This window comes from Ictidomys tridecemlineatus, chromosome 13, assembly GCF_052094955.1.
Source record: "Ictidomys tridecemlineatus isolate mIctTri1 chromosome 13, mIctTri1.hap1, whole genome shotgun sequence".
NCBI classification, from domain to species: domain Eukaryota; kingdom Metazoa; phylum Chordata; class Mammalia; order Rodentia; family Sciuridae; genus Ictidomys; species Ictidomys tridecemlineatus.
In genome coordinates this window covers 96092278-96114067 of record NC_135489.1, presented here as the reverse complement: position 1 = coordinate 96114067, position 21790 = coordinate 96092278, and the positions used below count along the sequence as shown (strand labels likewise).

At 47.3% G+C, this 21790-nt stretch overlaps 2 protein-coding genes across 6 annotated transcripts in view; one reads left to right on the top strand and one right to left on the bottom strand.

The window, feature by feature from the left end:
- Positions 1–21790, top strand: part of LOC144370058 (putative serine protease 47) — a 405363-nt gene that overhangs the window by 231160 nt on the left and 152413 nt on the right. The window lies entirely within an intron of this gene.
- Positions 136–20127, bottom strand: LOC144370044 (putative serine protease 47). 4 transcript variants are annotated; one of them, XM_078030634.1, is made up of 6 exons: positions 16256–20127; positions 8373–8399; positions 7406–7568; positions 5357–5593; positions 2642–2779; positions 136–630 (listed from the first exon to the last, which is right to left on the bottom strand). In XM_078030634.1, the coding sequence occupies exons 1-5, from the start codon at positions 16422–16424 to the stop codon at positions 2767–2769; spliced, it is 609 nt and encodes a 202-aa protein (XP_077886760.1). In that variant the 5' UTR covers positions 16425–20127; the 3' UTR covers positions 136–630; positions 2642–2766. The 4 variants fall into 4 exon arrangements, 3 of the variants coding, with proteins under 3 accessions (XP_077886760.1, XP_077886758.1, XP_077886759.1); XR_013429968.1 differs by lacking the exon at positions 8373–8399 and adding an exon at positions 10382–10434 and having other exon boundaries at positions 2642–5593; positions 16256–20123; XM_078030632.1 differs by having other exon boundaries at positions 2642–5593; positions 16256–20126.

Genomic DNA, 21790 nt, shown 5'->3' with positions numbered 1-21790 from the left:
TCTGCCCCAGGGCCCCTTGGCTGAAGATTCCTAAGAAGACCCCTTCCTCTTCCTTCTGGAAGCCAGATGACCAAGTGGAAGGGAAAGGAGAGCACTGAGGGACAGAAGGAGCCCAGAGGGCAGCACAGCCAGAGGAACAGGAGGATGAGTCTTTTATTTGGGTTGGTTTGCTGAACTTGGCTTTGGGAGTGGCAGATGATGGACAGGGAAGCTGAGGAAAGGAGCTGTTTAGATCAACAGTGGTCTTGAGTGAGAGAAGCTGCAGCAAGAGGCCGGAGGCCTGGGCAGAGGAAATATGTAGGGCCCTGACAGTCACTCAGGGACCTGCTGCTGTAACATGAGGATAAGTGGCACAAGGAGCCAGGTCTGTGTGCACATGAGCGTGTTCCAGGGCCCGGGGCAGCCGGAAGCTCTCAGAGGCTGGGATGGAAAGTCTGTGGGAGGAGGGTCAGGCGGAGGGTCTGGCAGAGAACTCCGCTTCCTGACTTTACTGATCCAGTCAATGAAGTAGGCAACCCTGGTGAAGACGCTGGGGTAGATGGGAGGCCTGCAGTCCAGGCCCCAGCTGGCCAGTCCTACCAGGACCCAGGCACTGGGGCCATAGCAGACAAGAGGACCCCCAGAATCACCCTGAGGAAAGAGAGAGAGGAGTTAGGATGGGGGCTGAGTGGGGGCAGAAATACCAGGTGGCAATGTTGGACACCCTGGGCTGCCACTATGTGAAGCAGGGCCCTAGTGAAGGCCAATCAGTTCAAGCCCCCAATGAGGGACACCAGAATGAAGCAGCAAGAAGCTCCGGAGATGATCCTCCCAGTGGAGATCGTGTTTCCAAATCCATCAGTCCATAGCCCCTCCCTAAATACTATATTTAGTAGTACACCTGGGTAGCTGTGAGCACCATAGTTTATTCCTGTTTACTGCCGAGTAGTGCACTAGTGTAGGGATATTGTTTAGTTTATTCGTTCATTAGCCTGCTACTGATCTTTTAGCTTTTTCTTAGTTTTGAACTATTACCCAAGAAACCTGCTGTGAACTGTCTTGTAGTCATATAGATGTCTTTCTTGGACATCTACAAGTCTTACTTTCACTTCTGCTGGGTAAATACCTAACATTACTATGTCTGGATTGTATGGTAGAAGTGTATATAGCTTTTTACAAAATTGTTTTCAAAATATTTGCACCAGATTACAACGCTACCATTCGGGTATGTTGAGGGTTCCAGGTGCTTCACATCCTTGTCAACAACTGACGTGGCCAGTCATTTGAATTCAGCCATTTAATTAATGTGTAGAGGCATCTCACTGGTGTTTGAGTTTGTATTTCTCCTGTGCCTGACAATATTGAGAGGTTTTTTCATTTGCTTGTTTGATATCTAAATGAACTCTCTGGTAAAGGGTTTCTTTCAATCTTTTCAAATCTTTCCATTTTGAAATAATGTAGGATTAGGCTAGATTTGCAGGATACTACAGAGGATCTACATATCCTGCACCTAGCTTCCTCTAGTGTTAACATCTGACATAACCATGGTACAAATACTTAAACCAAGGAAGTAGAGATGGTACAATATTATTAAATAAATATTCAGATTTCACTAGGAACAAACATCCCTATTCTTTTTTAAAATATTTTTTCTTAGTTGTAGTTGGACACAATAAGTTTATTTTCTTTATTTTCATGTGGTGCTGAGGATTGAACCCAGCTCCTCACACACGCTAGGTGAGCACTCTACCAGTGAGTCTCTGCCCCCAAATATCCCTATTCTATTCCAAGATCCAATCCAGGATCCCATCTTATCTTTAAATACCAAGTTTTATTAACCTACTTCAGTCTCATTCATTCCTTCTTTTCTATGACATTGGCATTTTTGTATACTACCAACCAGATATTAGTATTATTTTTTATTACCAGGGACTGAATCCATGGGCTTTTCACGACTGTTCCACATCCACACTTTCTTTTATTTTTAATATGAAAACAGTCTCCCTAAGTTGCAAAATGTCTCACTAAATTGCTGAGGCTTGGCATGAATTTGCAGTCAACCTCCTGAACCACTGGGCTTACAGGTGTATTCCAACACACCAGGTGACCAATAGCCCCCCCAATTGTGGCTTACCCTTTATTTTTTGATGATTAGACAGCTGATATGAACTTACAGTAAAAACCCTGGGTACAAATATAATGTTAAAATACAGAAGAAAGCCAACAGTAAATCCTGTCTGCAGAAAATTCAGAATCAATTCCAAAGACTAAAAGGAAATCTGCTGGTTAGGGACAAGAAGGGAATGGAGAGTTGTGGGGAGGGCTGGTAACAGGTTGCATCAACCTCACAAAAGTCATCATGCTGTGCACTTACAAATAACTCATCCTGTGTGTATGCTACACATCAAAGTTTAAAACAGGCAACTAAAATGGATACTGTTTGAGGGTCCTCACAGCAGACAGCTTTGTGCTGGGATGGGCTGAGGAAGGTGCTGGTCTGAAGGAAGACTGATGAGGAATGGAGCCCACGGAAAATATGTAGAAGGAAGGAAGCAGGAAGTTTGGGGTCTCCACCAAGACACTTGAGGCCAACACAGGCCCCCCAGGGGAAACTGAGGCCAGCAGAACAGGCAAGAGAGCAGCAGAGCCCGACCTTACTTACTTGGCAGATGGCCTTTCCTGTTGAGAAGTCCCCCACACACAGCATCTCCTCATGCACAGAGTAGATCCTGCCTTCTCCAGGTGTTTGCCCATAGAAGGTATTGCAGATGGTGCTATTCATAAGACTCACCTTAGCTTCCTGGAGAGAGTAGGGCAGTAACAATGGCTCTGTGAAAATGAGAAGGAGGTGAGTGACATGCACTGTGCCTTAGCAAAGAACCCAGATGACTCAGAACCCCCACTCTGCCTGACGCTCACCACTACTCTCAAGCATGGGTTTCAAACCTCGGTTCAGTCTTCCATGCTAAGCCCCCCACCCTTTTCTCAAAGCTGTCCACATACTTAGCCTATTCCTCCAACAACAGAACAACCTTTCCTATTCCACAAAGTGGCAAATCCCACTAATTACGTGACTCCACTCCCTGGAATTCAGCAACCATTCAGTCACCCACCTGTCCTCTCATGAACCATTCAGTCTACTCTCTACCCATCCATTACTTACCTTTTTGCCATCTCTTTATCCACTGACCTGCCCACCCACACGTCCACGCATTCATCCATTCCTCCATCCATCTACCCCTCTTCCCACACTCATTTTCCATCTACTCTCATCAATCTCTCCATTCTTTCTTCCTTCTCCCCATCCACTAACACATACGACCACCCATCCACCAACTTCACCCATCCATCCATCCATCCATCCATCCATGCATCCATCCATCCATCCATCCAATCATCTTCCCATCCAATTCCATATTCATCCTCCCATCTGTCAATCCATCCATCCATCCATCCTCTCACCCCATCACTTATCTATTCACTTGTCCTTGTGCTAGGCATATTTTACACACTGAGGTACAGGTTGACATTTGAGTTGGAAGAGACAGAGCAAGTAGAAGAAATGAACAAACTGTTAAGTGCTATGGACCAGATAGAACAGGGAGATGACAGCAGGGATTGCCTATTTCAAAATAGTTCACATGATGGAGTAAAACTGGGAGTAGCTGAGCTGAGCTGTAAATGTCAAGAAGAAAGAAGTAATGCAAAGAGCAGAGGGGAAAGAAAGCTAGGCTGGGAAAACAGCAAAGCAAATGGTCTAGGGATGGAGGTGGCCTTGCTCAAGGAGGAGCAAAGTGGACAGTGCTGCGAGTTATCAGATATGTGAGGGATGCAGCAGGAGCTGAGGCAGAGAAGGGGCAGAGCACTGATACTATGTACAGCCTTATAGCCAAGGTGGGGAGTTGACATTTGATTCTACGTGCCCATAATAGGCCACCATGTGGGGACTTGAGTAGAAGTACACAGGATGGAAAATGGGAGAGAAATTTGGAGTCAATAGGCAGGAAACAGTGATTTATTGTGCCAGGGTGGAAAAGAGCAGTGGAGTTCCTACCAGGTGCCTTGGAACACTGTCTGGAACATTAAAACAAGACTTGGATCTTGTCTTCAAGGAAGAACCAGAATGTGTTTATACACATATGTGTGCTGGGGGCTGGCCATCCCATGACTAGGGAGTGTTCCTAACACTGGGTGGGCAGGTATTAGGCTTGTGGGCAGAGCACTCACTGAAGACACGGTCTGTCCAAAACACCTATAACACCTCTGTTGAGAGACACGGAACCAAATGCTGACCCCATGGATGATTACAAATTTGTACTGTTCTTTCTTTCATTGAAAATACACCAGAAGCATTTCCCCAAACCATCAACAATCCTTTCTTTATTAAATCATCCAGGCATAAGCCTTTGTCTATAATTCTCTTCTTTCAATCTGACAAGGCAACACAAAACCCCAAAGCTTTCTTCATTATGCAGTTTACATGACAAGAATGGGAAGTGGACAAGATAAGAGCTAGGTGAGCTCATAGACATTAACCATTCCTAAATTGGGATCACTCTGACTTCATCATGCAGGCTCTGGGGTCAGATGCCACATGTGACTTCCCACTTTTCCCAAGCACCTTTCCAAGGATTCTCAAAGGCCTGTGTGTTTAAAGTTTGGCCCCAACCCGTGACACTATTGGGAGGTGCTGGAATCTTGAAGCAATGGGGTGTACAGGAGGAGGGTAGGTCACTGGAGGTGTGCCCTTAAAGGGGATGTCAGGAACCCGGCCCCTCCTCTGGCTCTCTGCTTCCTGGGCAGCACTGCTCCATAACTTGCTCAGGATGTAAAGTCATCCCCATGTAACATCATAAACCATGAATCAAAATAACCCTTTCCTCTTTTTCAGTCATTATCTCAGGCAAGTTTGTTTTGCTTTGTTTTTACAGTAATGGAAAGCCAACTAACAACCCGGAACGGGACAGCCCCCAGGAACAGCTTTTGAGTTCATTCAAGTCTTCCCAAACCTTGGCTGATTAAACACTCGAATCAAAAGCCACAAAGACTCCAACAACCCAGATTCTTGATTCTAGTTGTTAAGGATCCCCAGATATTCAGGGACTGGGCCACATGGAACTCTGAAGCCTAGAATCATACACTTTCAGAACTAAAGGGATGTAGCACTTGCCCAGTCCTCATCTGAGAGATCATGGAAATGAGGCACAGGGGGGTCAAGTCCAGGGGCTTCAGGAACCAGCCTGGGCCTCTTGCCTGGCTGAACCACCCCTCTCCTGTTGCCCTGATGCTTCCTCCTGTCCTTCATTTCCCTTCCTGCCTCTCCCAGGCCCCCTCACTCTTCTCGGAGAGCCTTCCCCAGCCAGTTATCCAACAGGACCTTTGACTGGGCAGCTGCATGTCTGCACGTGGGAGGCAGACAGGAACCACATAGGGGGTGAAGTTCACAGGCAGGTGCAGCTGCAACATGGCAATGTCACTCCCGAAGACATAGAGCTTCTCAAAGTCTCGATGGGTGATAATCTGGTTCACGAGCATCTTCTGGGTGTGCTGGGTGTGCTGGTACAGCTGGGTGTTCCCCAGGAAGACCTCATAGTCCTGTGGTGCCTGGGATTTGCTGGAGGAGGAAGGGCCCATTATCAGCATCGTCTCTGATTCAGGGGCCCCCACTCTTCCTGCATCCTCATCCCACTGCCCACACTGCTCTGGACCCCCTTCTCCCAGCCCTGATTCCAGGCACCTTTGTCTCCTCCCTTCTAACACTCAGGAGCCTTCTCGCTCTGGGTTGATGAACATTCAACTCACAACCTCAGGACGCAGGGCTTCCCACCACCTCCTAGAACTGGAGGAGCTGAGAATCCTGGTGCTGGAAGGGTACTAAGGGGTGCCTCAGATCAAACCCTCTTACTTTCCTAGGAGGAGCTCTGGACCATTACCATGTTATGGTTCAGATCTTAAATGACTCCCATAGGTTCATGTGCAAAAGGCTTGGGTGCTGGTCTGTGGCAATAATGGGAAATGGCAGAAACTGTAAGCAGCAGAGCCTAGTGGAAATCAGTTAGGTCCTCAGGTTGGGGGTGCTCTTGACATGTTGGGACCATGTACCCCTATTTGCTTCCTTGCTGCCATGAGGTGAAAGGGACTCCTCCACCATGTGCTCCTGTCACAGTGTACTGTTCTCCCACAGGCCTGAAACCATGTGGCCAAGTTTCCATGTACCGGAGGTACTAAGTAAACCGTGACCCAAAGTAAAATTACCTACTTTTGACTCAATTCTCAGATATTTTGTCACAATGACAAAAAGCTAACTCATATACCAGGTCTCTTCCTGTCACCTTTTGATCCATCCCTTGGCCTTACCACCTCCAACCCACTCCCTCAGGGTTGCTTTTCTCCACTTGGAGGTAAATACTCACAAAGAATTTCTTAAATGCACAAATGAGTGCACAGAATTGAAGTTCTCCTGTTTCTGAAGGGGAATGAGTAACTTCATGGCTTTGTTCACACAGTTCTCAGACCTGTAGGGCCCCCATCCATATCACAAGCCCAACTCTTCCTTTAAGGAAGTCCCTTGACCCTGCCCCCACAATGTAGCTTCTCTCTGGACCCCTTCCCTCACATCTGCCCTCCTTGCCCACTTTGAGCTTCTTCCTGCATCATGCTGACTGAAGCTTGTTCCTTGTCTTCCTGAAAAGATGGAGACACACTGGCATGGGATCTCGCCACCCCTCCCCCCCCCCCGATGTCATGGAGGGTTTCAGGGGACCCTGCACAGATTCAAGAGAAGCTAGCTGAGGATTCAGGGACAGCAAGTGTACAAACTGCAACTCCCCTACCTGGGCTATGAGTCCCTCCTTCCCTCTGGGTCCCTCCACATGTGTTCTGAAGTTAGCCACAGAGACAGGCCCAGGAGGGCCAGGAGAGGTAGACTCCTGACTGTCCATGTCATTCTCCAAGGCTGGGGAACCCTACTCTCCCCACTAACGCAGCCTGACACATGGGGCAGGGGTAACTCTGGCTCCTCCCAGGAATGAAGTTTAACAAAAGTAATGAAAGAAATCATTTCACTGCTGATCATATCTGGTCTCTGACTAGATTCTTACTCTCAGGAGTGTAGGGTAAGGTGCCAATGTTCTCAGCACACGTCCTTGTCAGGGGGGACAGACATAGGGAAGAGGGGTCTCTCAGCTGGGGCTGAGGATGAAGGATGATAAGGACCCAGGAAATGAAGAAAGCACTGGGTGGCCAGTGGGGAGGACAGTCCAGGTGGAGCAGACACTGGATCAAAGAAGGAGCAGTGTGCATTTGGTGGCAGCACAGGGACCCCAGCAATACCCAGAGGAGGGCCATCCCCTCTGATCCCCTTTTCTCTTCTCACCCTTCCTCCCCTGCCAACCCCCCTGTGAGGGCCCCAGGAAGCATAACTCACTTGAGAAAGCAGTGGGCTGTGGAAAGCAGCCAGTGGGCGTCAATGAGGACAGCTCCGCAGAGATGCTGGCCCAGGTAGAGCAGGCTGGCCTGCCACGGCCACTGGCCACTCACCGAATCATGGCCAACATACACCTTCCCTATCACCTTGGTCTTCCCGCACACTGTGGAGACAATCCCCCCACATCTGTTAGAGATACATGTGGTGTCCCATACCACCCCAAGGAGGTCCCTCCTTCACTTCACACATGGGAAGGCCAAGGTCAAGGGACAAGTGACCCAGCCCCAATGATTGAGGGCTGTCTTGGCTTCTGACTTCAGTCATCACAGCCCAGGCCTAGATGGCCTAGTACAGCTGAGCAAGAGCTGTGGGGATATTGGTCTGGGGGTCTGGACAGGAAGGGGCAAGGTGAAAGGCTGCTCACAGCACAGCCCTGGGACTGGGAAGGATTCCCTGGGGCCTCACTCCTTCCACCAACACAACTCTATGCCTACTTTGCAGATGAGGGGAGTGAAGTTCTCTGGGGTTACTAATCTTACTTTTCAGAGGTCCTAGTTTCTAGGCAGCTGTTTTCACTCCACACCCTCCACCCCAGTGTCATGAGGAGCAAAGTCACCAGCAGGTGTCTGTAGTACTGTGTGACCTGGGGCAACTGACCCCCACCCCCTCATGGCATGCTCCATTGCTAAAGGGGTGGGGCAGATGGAGACAACTCTGTTTAGAAGACTTCTATCTGGGGGAGGATCCATGGTCCTCACAGTTGAGAAGGGTTATCTTGGTCCCTGGCTGTGCTCCCAGATTTCTGGAAAGGGACCTGAGACTCCTGAGCCTGACTGCCTCTGCCTCTGGGCCCCCTACAGCCCTGGGCCAGACCTGGGCCACGCATCCTGTTCCACAGCCTCATGCCTGAGCTCTGGCAGGGATTCCCACCCATAAAATCTCCGCCAGATTGGGAAACCTGACCTACCTTGGGTGATGTCGTCTTTTCGGACTTCTGCTTCAGGGTAGAGACAAAGAGAACACACTGGTGGCTTCTCACTGCCCGCCTGGGCCTGCTCCTGCCCCCTCCAGCCTCTCCCACCAGCCCCTACTGCAAAGGGACCTTGGGCCCCGCCCACACAGCCCCAGACCCTGCTGGCTATGGGCTCCAGGTCCTCCTGTTCCCCTGGGAGTTCATCTGCCTTTCCTGGCGGCTGCCAGAAACCAGGGGTACAGGCTGCCTGGAGACGGAGAGACCACAGCAACAACAACGGCCGCAGAGCCATGAGCCTGGCCTGGTGCCCATCCGGGACTGCTGGACTCTGGGGATGACCCCACCCTGACCTGCACCTACCCATGCGCAGAGGGTTCCTCACCCTGCCATGAGACAGGCATCAACACTCCAGCTACTGCACCCACCACCCACCCTCCACCCACCTGACTGTGCCCTCAGCTGCCACCACAGGCACTGGAGGCCCTGGCCCTCATCCCAAGACAGACCCCCCTCACACACACTGGCCCAGTACCCTGACCCCTCCCACACCATCCTTGACCCAATCAAGGACCCAGATCAATGAGAAAAGGAAGAGGAGGCTACCCATAGAAAAAGAGAAAGGATATTCAATAGTAATTCATCCCAGGGGTGTGGCCCAGAGGCAGGGCCATCCTGCATTCCAAGGCAGCTCTCTATGTAACACACTGAGTTTGGAATAGTCAATCTACATTTATTTTCCCATTTCTTTTGCTTCATTTCTGGATTATAAACATCAGACTACAAGGAACTCATCAATCACTTTCAAAAAAAAGGGGGATCAAATGGAGTAGAATTGGTTCTGAGCACTTACAATGGAACAGGAGGTCACTGAAAATCACATCTCAGATGCATACCTGGACAATTCTTTTATTCACCTGCTGTCCAAAGTGGGCCAAACCGCCAGTTTCCTGAAACATTGCTAAACTCTGCTGATTTTCTGTACAAACTATTCCTTCCAACCAACTATTCAGAGACTGAGTCTGCACCTATGTTTGTTCCCACAAAATAGCTTGATTTTTCATGTACCAGTATAGAACAAAAAACAAAACGAATGCTGGTGAGGATGAGTGGGAAAAGAAACATTGTACACCACTGATGAGAATGTAAATTAGTATCATCCCTCTGCATAAAAGTATGGAGGTACCCCAAAAAGCTAAACATAAATTGTTTATACCATCCAGCTATCTCATTCCTGACATATACCCAAAGGAATCAAAGCAAGCATAGTAAAGAGATACCTGCATACACAGGAATGAGATATCTTCATCTATGTACTGTTCTCAATAGCCAAGCTATGAAGTCAGTCTAGATGCCCATCAAGAGAAGAATGCGTCAACAAAATGTGCTACATAAACCAGTCCTCATGGTGCATCCCAATGGCACAGGAGACTGAGGCAGGATGAGCTCAAGTTCCAGGCCAGTGTAACAACTTTGTAACAACCTATCTCCAAATTTTAAAAGGGACTAAGGAGAAGTTGTTCATTCATAGAGCCCCCTGGGTTCAATACCCACCCAGTACGATTTTAAAAAAAGAACTTCATATATGTGAGAAGTAGAAAATCTGATGATTCATGTTCAAAAAGTAAATTCTCAAGTAAGTAGATTTTAGAAATTCTAAATACAGGGAAAAGAGAAGGCAGAGTAGAAAATCACTAAAGGACAGTTTATGCAGTACCATTCATATGTGGCAGCCTTGAGACTTAAACACATATAGTCTCCTAGAAAAATAGGATGTGGGAATAGGGACCTGTTTAACAGATTAACAGGAGGAAATACCACATTGAGAAACATTAATTGAAGGGGAAAGAGATCCTAAATGTGGAAAGAGAGTTTTCTTATATGGGAATGTGGCATCTTAGGCAAAGTTCACTAAGGTTGTGACCTTCTTAACCAATCTTAGTTCTTAACCAATGAGGAACTGGGGGATTGAACTTGTGTTTAAGAGGATAAAATACATATTGTACCTGCTCTCTAAAAGTCTCACTTCTGTTGCACTCTGTGTCTCCATGTTCTTTCCCTGGGATTGGACAAAAGATCGTGTTTCAGAAACACATGCGTGTGCGTGCGCGCACACACACACACACACACAGAGAGAGAGAGAGAGAGAGAGAGAGAGAGAGAGAGACAGAGACAGAGACAGAGACAGAGAGAGAAATATTAGTATTATTCAGCTATAAAGAAAAATAATACCATGTCCTTTCAGGAAAATGGATAAAATTATAGATCACAATATGAACAAAATAAGCAAGACTCACAAAGACAAGTGGAAATGTGTTCTCTCATATGAGAAATCTTGAGGGAAAATATGATATTAAAGAGGGCCTATAAGGGATAGAGGAGGGAATCCGGGGGAGGAAGATTAATATAAAAGGAGGAAAAGGGAAATGTAGCTACAATCAAAGCTCCTTAGAATCACGTATGGAAATTTCCCAATGAAACCCATTATTCTGTACAATTTACATTCCCTAATGTGTATAACAAAATTAAACTAGATAAGCCTCTAATCGTTTTTTAATTTGTGAAAGGAAAAGACTGTGAATGGTAATGAAACCCATGAAAATATGTTCCACATCCTTAGTAATTAGAGAAATGTAAATTAATACTACAATGAAACACCATTTAATTTCATTACAATGGCTAATGAAACAGACAATACCAAAAGTTGGCAAGGATGTAGAAAAAGTGGAACCCAGACACATTTCAGAAGGAATATAACATAAGGCATCCTTTAGAAAGAAGTTTGGAAATTTATAAAATACCAAACATAAAGTTACCATGTGACCTCGTAGTTTCACTTCTCAGAATCTACCTAAGAGAAAAAAAAACACATGTCCCCAAAGAAAGAAAACTAAAGAATAAAATTAAAGAAAACTAAAGAATAACACAAAATAGCTCAACTTAGAAACATGTGTCTCCATGAATACTTGCAGAAGAATTTTCATAACAGCATTGTTCATAATATCCGCATTCTGCAAATGCCTGTCAACTGGTAAACAAATATCAAAGTGTGGTACACGTATGCTTTGGAAGAAAACATAACAAAACACAGGTAAGTGCCACAGCCTAGAAATTCAAAAACGTTACCCTAAGTGGAGGAAGCCAGTTGCAGAGGACAACAAATTCTGGGTTTCCATTTATCTGAAATGCTCAGGAAATGAAAAAAAAATTTTTTAAAAATCTGGTAGTTATCTAGGGGTAGAGGTCGGAGTGGAGATTAAAATAGCAAAATGGGTGATTATGGCACAAATCTATGAATTTAACACTGTTTCAACGAAAAAAAATTAAAGCAGAGAGATAATGCTTTAGGACACATAAGATGGAGTTGGGAGAACATTGCAAGTCACATGTGAGACCTGGGAGCACTCACAACTGAACCACTGAATTTGGCACCTGCCCAAGTGCATGCTGGCTGCATGGAGAGCCTTAAAGGCAAGGCTTTGGGATGACAGCACTGAGAGTCGGGAATTAAGACTGCTGCTGGAAAAATTAAGCCATTTTGTAGGAAGGGACATGAGTACAATCTGAGTCTCTGGAGAGTTTGGTGGAAGGAGTGGTTTGTACAGAAGATCAAGAGTTTAACATTGTTTCAGGAAACAGGTAGTTTGACCCACTTGGGTCAGCATGGTGGTGTGGGGTGAAGCCCAGATGAAGGTTGAGCTGTGGTTCCCAGTGATGTCTGATTAACAATGGCTTCTTGCTCCATTTCAAGTGCCTAGAACCAATTCTGCTCTATTTGATTTTTTTTCCTGATATAGGCTAATAAAATAAGTTCCCTACAATCTGAACTGTACGGTCAGACATGAAGGAAAAGTTATAAGGAAATAAGAGTATATTGGATAAGAGAACAATAGAATAAGTAGATACAATGACAACAGGTATTTATGCCCCAATCATCAGTGCCATTAATTATATAAAAGAGACACTTCATGAGTTAAACTTTCAGAGAGACCAAGGTACAATAATTCCTTGAATCACATAATAATGGAATGAAAATAAAAATGTACACCAAAACCCCACAAGATATAGAGATTGAACAATACATGTTTGAATGATGAATGGATGATAGAAGAAATCAGGGAAGAAATTTGAAAAAAATTCTTAGATGCAAATGAGAAGAGTGATACAATATACCAGTAACTGTAGGTCAGTATGAAGTTAGTTCTAAGAGGAATGTTTAAACAATCAAATGATGCATCTAAAGGCCCTTAAGAAAGAACAAACCAAATCCAAAAAGAGAAGAAGGAAGGAAATAATTAAGATCAAAGCAAAAATTAATGAAATTGAGAATGAAGAAAATATAAATGCTCCATTAAACTAAGAGTTTTTGAAAACATAAAAAGATGGATAAGCCCTTAACCAAAAAAAGACTCAAATTAATAAATTCAGAGTTGAAAAAGTAGAAATCATCACACATATCACAGAAACAAAAAAATCATTATGGATTATTTTGAAAAATTATACACCAATCAACTGGAAAACCCAGGGAAAATGGGTACATTTCTACACAGCTATAATCTGCAAAAATTGAAGTCAGAGGAAAAAGAAGGTCTAAACAGACCAGTAACTAGCAATGAGAAGCAGTAATGAAAAGCTTGTAAGAAATAAAGCCCCAGGTCTAGATGGATTCTCAGCCAAATTCTAGGAGACTTCAGGAAGAACTCATGCCAGTGCTCCATGAAATGGAAAGGGATGGAATAAGTCCAAGTTCCCTCTGTGAAGTCTGTATCCCTCTAAGTCAAAACCAGATAAGGACACACTGAGGAAAGAAAACTGCAGACCAATATCCCACATGAACTTAAATGCAAAATTTCTTAATAAAATGTTAGCAAATCACATTGAAAAACATGTTAAGGGTATACAACATGACCAAGATGGATCAAAGAGCCAGGGATTAGACCAGAAATTATGCCTCCTTTAGAAGCAAATGGAGACTCAACACTCCAAGAATGACTTTCTTAAAAGGACCCACACAATTCAGGAAATAAGGGCAAGAGTTAATAAATGGGTGTGTATTGAATAAAAAAAAACTTATGCACAGCAAAGGAAACAAGATTTTGGAACCTATAGATTGAGAAAAAAATCTTTGCTACTCTTCTGACCAAGAAGTACAGAATACATAAAGAACTCAGAATGCTTAACATCAAAAATCAAACAATGCAATAATAAATGAGCAAAAGAAATAGACACTTCCCAAAGGAAGAAATAAAAATGGCCAACAAATACATGAATAAATGTTCAATACCATTAGCAATTAGGGAAATTAACAACCCCAAGATTTCATCTCACTCCAGTCAACAAGACAGCATCAAGAAAACAAAGAATAATAAATGCTGGAGAATATGAAAAAACACAGCAACACTTACACACTATTGATGTGGCTGTAAATTAGTAGAAACTCTATGGAGATAAGTATGGGTGCTCCTCAAAACACTAGAACTGAAGCCACCATATTACCTAGCAATACCACTCCTTGGTATTTATCCTGAAGATTTAAGGTCATCAAGCTATAGTGATACATGCACACCCACCTTTGGAGCAGCACAATTCACTATATCCAAATATGAAACCTAGGCCCATCCAAAGATGGAGTAAGAAAAAGTGATATGTATTGCATGGCTCTCTCTTGTCCAGTGTGGCTGTGGAGTCTCGAACCAAGACCTCCAGAGACCAAGCTAGAAGCAGGTCTCATTTGATTACGTAGTTACCAAGTATATATACTTGGGCTGTAGCTAAGCAGATTATAGGCGGCCACCAATACAGTTTCTGGCCAATTGACCCTGCAACAACCAATCAAGGAGGAAGCCATGGAGCAAGCGCTGGGACTGCAACATGTGGCCTCACTCTCAGCCCCTGTGCCTATGGGGTAAGCAGATTGCCGCTCACGTGCCCAGCACAAGGGGAGTGATTTGCCACACTGGTGCCCTTAATGTATGCCATGTATGCAGGACTCCAAGCACTTGTCCCCACAATATGTGTGTGTATGTGTGTGTGTGTCTATACATAAACATATAATAGAGACTGATTCAGTGTAAAGTAAAATTAAATTATGTCAATTTGAAGGAAAATGAATGGAACTGGAGTCCCTTAAGTTAAGCAATATCTTCTAAAATGAGAACATCAACAGTTGGATGTTTTCTCTCATATGTGAAATCTATAGAAGAAAAAGATAAATAGAGGTGGCGGCTCATGAAAATTGAAGGAACATAAGTAGATTTGATGAAAGGGACTATAGGGAGGAAGCAGGAAGAGAAAGGAAGAGAATGATATTGTTTAATTATATTCTTATTTCTTGTGCAATGTGAATAAGAAAGAACAATTCTCACCAACACCAAAATAACCAGTTGCCCTTATGAGAGCTGGAAATACTGTGAAGGTTAATCTGATGCTATGTCAATATGAGATGTCATATGGCATGCTCTTTCTGTCAGCAAATACAGTCCTAGACTCAGAGGTGAGTCAGCTTCTGTGGTACCTGATTGATCTGGGATGAGTTCACGCCACACTCCAGAAATAAGAAAATGTCTTTTGGCCATGCCCAGTAAATCCCAGAAACCCCGAAGAAAGGAAAACCAGGAGACCAGATTCTAGGAAAGGCCTGGAAGGAGGTGGAGCCATCAAAACAGCTACAACCTAGATGGAAGGTACCTCACACCATCAGCTTTCTCTATGGCTATAAAGGTACAGGGCATACCAACTTGGATCCTTCTTGCCTGGGTAAAACCCCCCTCTGGATCCTGAAGAGACTCCAGACTCACTCACAACTTCACAGAATTCATCCTATGCCTGTGAAATTCTCAGAGAACTCTGCTTTTTTTTTTTTTCCGGCATTATACCTCCTCAAAATCAGATCAGCAGCTCATAATTATGAAGTGAGGTTTGCTTGTTCTCTTTGCTGCTCCACTTCTGCCTTAGGACAAATTCTCCAATTACAAAGCCCCAGACACCACCACCCACACTTCTGAACACACACCACATTCCCCTCAGTCAGTCCTAAACAGAACAAGGTCCAAATGAGGAATGCACAGCAACACATTAGGGACCCCACCACCCACCAAAGGAACAGGGGAACACCCCAGCCCTCTGTACTCTACCAACCCTCCAGGACCAGCACAGGCCTCATTTTCTCACCCAAATAACCGCCCTGTGATCCTCCTGCCCATCAAGACGGAAGGAAAATTTCGGGCACCCAGAAAGAGCCACAAAGGCCCCCCAACAGCCCCCCACCACGCTGAGAGCACATCCTCAGTGTCAGTGCGCAATACACGAGCACCACACATTAATAATACAACAGGAGTCTCTTTATTGCACACGACTTGGGGTCACACCGTTCTCCTGTCACCATTCAGGTGCTCTGTCCCCCAACAGCCCACCTACGAGGGCCGTCAATCACGGTGTGACCACAGGGGACCCAGCACACTCCGCTCAGTGTGTTCCCTTCTGCAAAGTCGCTAACGTCACGGGAAACGCGCGTCCTTCAGCCTAACAACCCTGATGCCAGCTGACGGTGTCCCCAACATTCAGAGCTTTCACAGCGACAAGGAGACGACCTTCACCACTTCCTCTGACACCGACAGGAGCCGCGGACCTGCTGACCAGGACCGCGCTGCTCAGGCACCGCACAGGTGCCCCGGAGCCCGGGCCCCACACAGGCTGCAAGGGTCACGGAGGGACGGCGCCCCAATGTGGGGGCCGCACTGGCCAACGGCCCCTCACTTCGGGGCCTGGTGCGGGCGGCCCACGTCCAGGGGAGGCCAGGACGGCGCTGCCCGGCGAGGCACAGGGGCCAGAGGACCAGGAAGGGACACCTTGGGGACGGGAGAGGCTCGCGGGTCCGGTACCTCGGGCCTCTGGGACTGAGTCTGGACGCCGCCTCGGGAGCCCTGCCGGCCGTTGGGAGCCCGCCAACCGCGCTCGCGCCTGCGCCTTGCCCCGCTGCAGCCCCAACGGACGCTGGAGCAGTTGGAGGGCGACCAGAGAGCATGCGCTTCCAGCCAAGCACGTGCGCATGCGCGAGGGGTGCAGGAGGGACCCGGGGGCGCCCTGCAGGAGGATGAGGTGGGTCGGGAAGCCTGCGAGGTGTCTCCAGCAAAGCGGCTCCTCCTCCAGAGCCTCTGGGCTGGCCCTTCTTTCAGCCTGAGCGTCTTTAATGACGAAGTGATTTTCACTGTTATGACTTAGACACCGCCCTGTGCAGCCCTTGGGAGCTCTCTACCCTGAAGCACTGGCTCCCCATTTGGGCCCAGTGTTTTCACCCCCTTCCCACTAACTCCCTTTGGTTCCTGTTCACTCGTCCAGACATCAGTGTGTGCTTTCCTCCTAGTCCAGCTGCAGGTTCCATTAAAGAATTATAGGTCTGGGTAACACTCTGAAAACCCCATTCCTTGATTTTGCCTACTGAGCACATTATTGCATACGGACAGCCCTCCCACTATATACAGATGCCCACATGTTCTCTTTGACAGTTTTACTCCTATGTTTGATGAAGATTTGGCAATGTCGACCAATTTGGGTACACACCAAATGTATCCTCTTCCTTTTCTACGCCATGGCATATTTTTAGCCTGAAGGTTTCAAATGTATACTTGGATCCCATTGACCCTGAAATGCTTTATCCCAAAACAACAAACAAAAACAATCCTTTGATACTCTTTCTGGAAATTTAGGTAATTCGTATCATTTCTTTCCAAAGGATAATGTGGAAGACATGTCACGTGTGATGCTGCCAAGGTCCTAGGACGGAAAACCTTTACAGTAGGCGGACAGGGCCTTCAGCCATTCTGCCAATGTTCCTGATGTCAAGGACATCCATGTTCACAGTGTTTTTATTTTTTTTTCCCTTCGGCAATCAATATGAGTTCAGGACTTTACAAGAATAAAGGTCAGATGGTAGGACAAAAGGATTTCAATGCTCCTTCCCATGGCCACTTTGCACAAATTGCATTTGTCCAGTGGTATTATATGAGCAGTTTGAAGCAGTGCAAGACTGATGGGGTAACACTGAAGCTCAGTGGCAAAGCACTGACCAAGAGTATGCAAGGCCCCTGAATTCGACCTTGGTCTAGCAAATAAAGCTTGCTTTGAGAATCTGAACTCCATCAGTCATTATATGAAACAACTAAAACAACTGTGGAATAAAAAGACAGTTTTTCTACACTGCATAATTTATATCACTACTTTAAAAGAAAAGCTCCACGAGCTACTTCATCAATGACATCGATGTGGGGAATAACTACATAAAAAGTGAAAGAAGCTTGTTCTTAGTGCCTGAATATCATGGATTGCCTCCTCCCCCATTCATTGAAAAGACTTCTAATAAGGTGTTGAATATTTCTGAAACACCCAAGAGTCTGTTTTACAGACTGGGAATGGGATTAAAAAAAACACTTTGTACATAAAATGCAATCCATACCCTTCAGTTTAGAGTAGGGGCCGTTCAGACCCATGACTGTGTGGCTCATGAGAGCCATAGCTCTCACCACTCTGCTGTGCATTTGAGAAACTACTTCAAAATGACCCAGAGGCACACACCACTTGTGTCACCATTGAATTGCCTAAAGGCAACTGGAGGTTCTTCTATACCTGTCAGAGCTCTTGATGGAATGTCTGCCCAGCCCCCGCCAGGCCAGCTGCCCTTGGCCCCTCCCCCTGCAGAATGTCTGGGTCCAACATTCCACTGGGGTTTACATTTAAACTTTGCCCAGCTTGGCTCAGTTGGACCCTGAGAATCTGTTACAGACAGGTCACTCTCTGGGTCCTGTACTGACTTTTCCCACTGTGGAGACTGTGAGACACTGTGTCCAGTGTCCTGACCTTTGGAAGGAGGTGAGCCTGGAGGGTCAGGGGCTTGTTATCTGAGGGCCAGTCACCTCCCAAACCCTTGGGAGTTAGAATGGAGTACTTCCCCTGAGGTCAACTCACTGAGCAGAAGTAAGGGAAGGAAAGAGCCTTAGAGGATGCACTTGACATGGCCCAGGAAGCCCCAGGAAGACTGATACTGCTCATGGGGAGGAGGGCTCCTAAGACCCAGGTCCAGGCTACTCAGGGGAAATACATTGGGTCAGCAGAAGGGAGAGAGGCCAAGGGCTTGATTCCTTATACAATGGACACAGGTCACTGCATGGTTTTTTAGGCAGTCCCAGATGGTGTCACAGTGGTGGTCAGTTAGGGCTCCCAGGAGTCAAGATGCTGAGCCCTGTGCCCATTCCTAAGACACAGGGAAGCTGCCTGGGATGTCATTCTGAGGGGATTGACCGAGAGTCTCAGATCATAACTGGGCAGTGGTGAGGAGTGTTCATAGCTAGAAAACTGCCCAGTGGGTCTCATAAATGACCACAGTCGCAGTGTGATATACTCTCTGTGGGTGAGGCTGCAGGTTTCTCCAACTGCCACAGCCCAGGGCACCTTGCCAACTTCCTGCCCAGGAAAACTTCTCCTTCCATTCAGACAGTTGGTGTCCTTGATTCTTGAAGGGCAGGGCACCCAGGAAACCTCAACCAACATAGATTTGGGCCTCTGGGGGGTCTTCTGAATGGTTATCTCTGAGTGTAGGCTCAGCTCCTTGTTTTCAAATCAACAGGAAGACTTTGCTTATCTTCCTGGTTTGGTTGGTACTCCATGAAAAGGGAGCACATGTGGGGTGTTCATTTTCCAGGATCAGGTTTGAAGATGACTGGGTTCTCATGAAGACAGGAAGGAGAGTGGCACACAGTTAGGAAGGGTCCCCACACGTATTGTCATTGGAACTTAGGCAGGTGTCCTGATTAATATGTGCAAGTGTTGAAGTGTGGTGCACCTCCCATCCCTTGACTACACTCTGCAGAACGTCCTGGTGGACAGGGATGTGCTCCAAACAACCTTGCCACAGGTAGCAGCTGGCACAGGCCTGATCCTCTGTGACACTTTCCTTCCATTTATTGGGAGCTCAAAGGAAAAGGACCTCAGAATGACTCCAATTCCCAGGCCCAATAAAAACATGACAGTGGCCGTGAAAATCTCTGAAGAGCCGCACTGCTCATAATCCCACCACCTCCCATGATCCTCAGAAGCTGTTGCTGGTCATTCCAGGAGAGGATTTGGGGAGCTCAGTGTCTATCACATAGACCTCTTCCCTGTGTCATAGCAGGAACCAGTGAACACTGGGGACACAGCTGGCCAGAATCTGTCCCCCCACAGTGTTTGCTGTGGGAAGTGCTGGGAGAGGCACCCACATGCTGGGCGGGGTGAACTTCAGGATTCCTCAGCCTCTAGCTAGGCAGAGATCTTAATCAGGTGTTTCTTGTTTGTTTGCGGAAGCCTAGGAAAGAAGTGGAGGGGTACACAAGGAGTATTAGCAAATGGAAGGCTGAGGAGGTGGTGGGGCAATAATCTTTAGAACCCGTCACCTTCACAAACGACCCTGGAGTACCTGCATCTGCCCTCGAGAAGATCCCTTTCCTGTTGGCGAGCATGGGAGGGGCATGGTGCCACTGAGCAGAGTCACATTGATCCATTTCTAGGGAGTCACCTAGGAGGCCAATGGATTGTCTGCCAAGGATGCACAAGGGACCTCTCAGAGGCAGGGAAAGCTGAGGTGCCACAGTCCACTGACAGCCTTCAGGGAGCCCTGGTGTACTGGGAACCAGTTTTCTCAGGGTAGAACTATGACAAAGGGAACACAGCATGAAATTCACTCAGGGACAATTGCAAACTGCAAAATGTCCCTGCCAACAGGGCCCTGAGCTGTGAGCATTTGTCCTCAGATTCCCACTGAGTAAGAAACTGGGGGCCTGAATCCTGCTGCCATTCCGAACCCCTCCTCCATTCTCCCCTTTCTTTGCTTCCACAGCATCTGCATTCCAGAGACCAGGCATGAACTTCAATCCTGGTGCCCACATGTCTGCGTTCAGGGGCCTGCCCTTTCTTCCAGCTGCCCCTGTGCCAACACACCAGCCGTTCTGGGAGCCGCCCCTGGCACCACGGGTGACTGCACCCATCTCCCAGGCTAACCCTCTGGTGCTGTCCGCTTACCCTGGACAACTCTATGTGCCAGGGCTGTCCACCCTTGGACAATGTGGGCCACAACTGAGGCCAGCAGGGCCCCCTCATATTCAGAACATTGCCCACACTCAGGCACCCCTCAACTGGGGGGCCCCAGGGGTCTCCTGTGGGGGTGTGGAGCATCCTGCTCCATTCCTCGTGGCACCTTCTGGTGTAAGGACCACTGTGCCTGCCTCAGCAAGTGGGGGGATCCAGAACTATGGGATCCACTGGCACCTGGGCCTGCGCCCTCCAGCACCTCGGCCATTTGCCCAGGTGGCCCCCATCATGTTCCCAATGAATGCGCGCCAGTGGCCAGGTACAGTGTATGGGGCAGGTGCACCACCCATGTTCCCGGCTGCGGAGGTGCCACCAGAGGACTCCGGTGGACATTCCAGCGTCTATGAGAACTTCCGGCGCTGGCAGCGCTTCAAGACCCTGGTCCGCAGGCACCTTCCTCAGACTCCTGATGTGGAAGCATTTTCCTGCTTCCTCATGTGAGTGTTCTCCTCAGGCTCCCCCTTGAGCTCTGTGAGGAGGAAGAGCGTGGGTTGGAGAGAGGAGGCTGGGATGTAGGGGAACTGGAAGAGAGGTCCTGAGGGTGAGGGGACAAGCTGAGACCCTTACACTCCCAGATGTATCCCCTCACACCAGAGAATGAAATGTGCCTTATGTCAGGTGCCCATCACAGTCCTGTGAGGGCAGGAAATCTTTGTTTCCAGTGATCATCACCATCACTGGAGGACTCAAGGTCACAGGAGGTTCCTGGGGTAATGTGGGCCAGAAACTGGAATTGGCTGTCTGACTCCACATAATGCTCCCTCCCCCAGTCATTTCACCTTCCACCATAGACCTGATTGTTCCTGGCACAGAGCACATCCCAACCACAAGTGAGCTTAGGGGTGCTGGCCCCTAGACAGAACTCTAAAGATATCCACACACATTGTCATGAACTCCTGATTGGGACCCGCTGGTGATGTCACACTCAAGGGGATGCTGTCTTTGGACACTGCATGGGCATGTTCATCTTTCCCCAGTTTGTAACTGTGCTCCCAGGCCATTCTGTGCACTGTCTTAGTCAGCCTGGGCCACCATACAGGATACTGTGGAACACGTGGACACACACACAGGCAGGCATTCCTTTCTCACAGTCCTGGAGTCAGGATTCCCAGGTAACGGGTACCTGACCTAAAGTCCCATGAACGCGCTCTTCTCCTTGCTCGGAAGACAGCTGGCTCACCTGTGTCCTCACATGACTGACATCTCTTCAGTGTCTCCTCCTTCTCCAGGAAGAACACCAATGCCCCCATGAAGCACCACCCTCAGGGTCTCATCTAACCCTCTAAGCACTAAAGCCA

Excerpts from the sequence above, each read along its gene's own strand:
- LOC144370044 (XM_078030632.1), bottom strand. The coding sequence starts at position 16,424 with ATGCGCACGTGCTTGGCTGGAAGCGCATGCTCTCTGGTCGCCCTCCAA. Across the intron at positions 8,400-16,255 it reads CTCAGTCCCAGAGGCCCGAG|AAGTCCGAAAAGACGACATC; the intron begins GTACCGGACCCG and ends ACCCTGAAGCAG. Across the intron at positions 5,594-7,405 it reads ACAGCCCACTGCTTTCTCAA|CAAATCCCAGGCACCACAGG; the intron begins GTGAGTTATGCT and ends TTCCTCCTCCAG.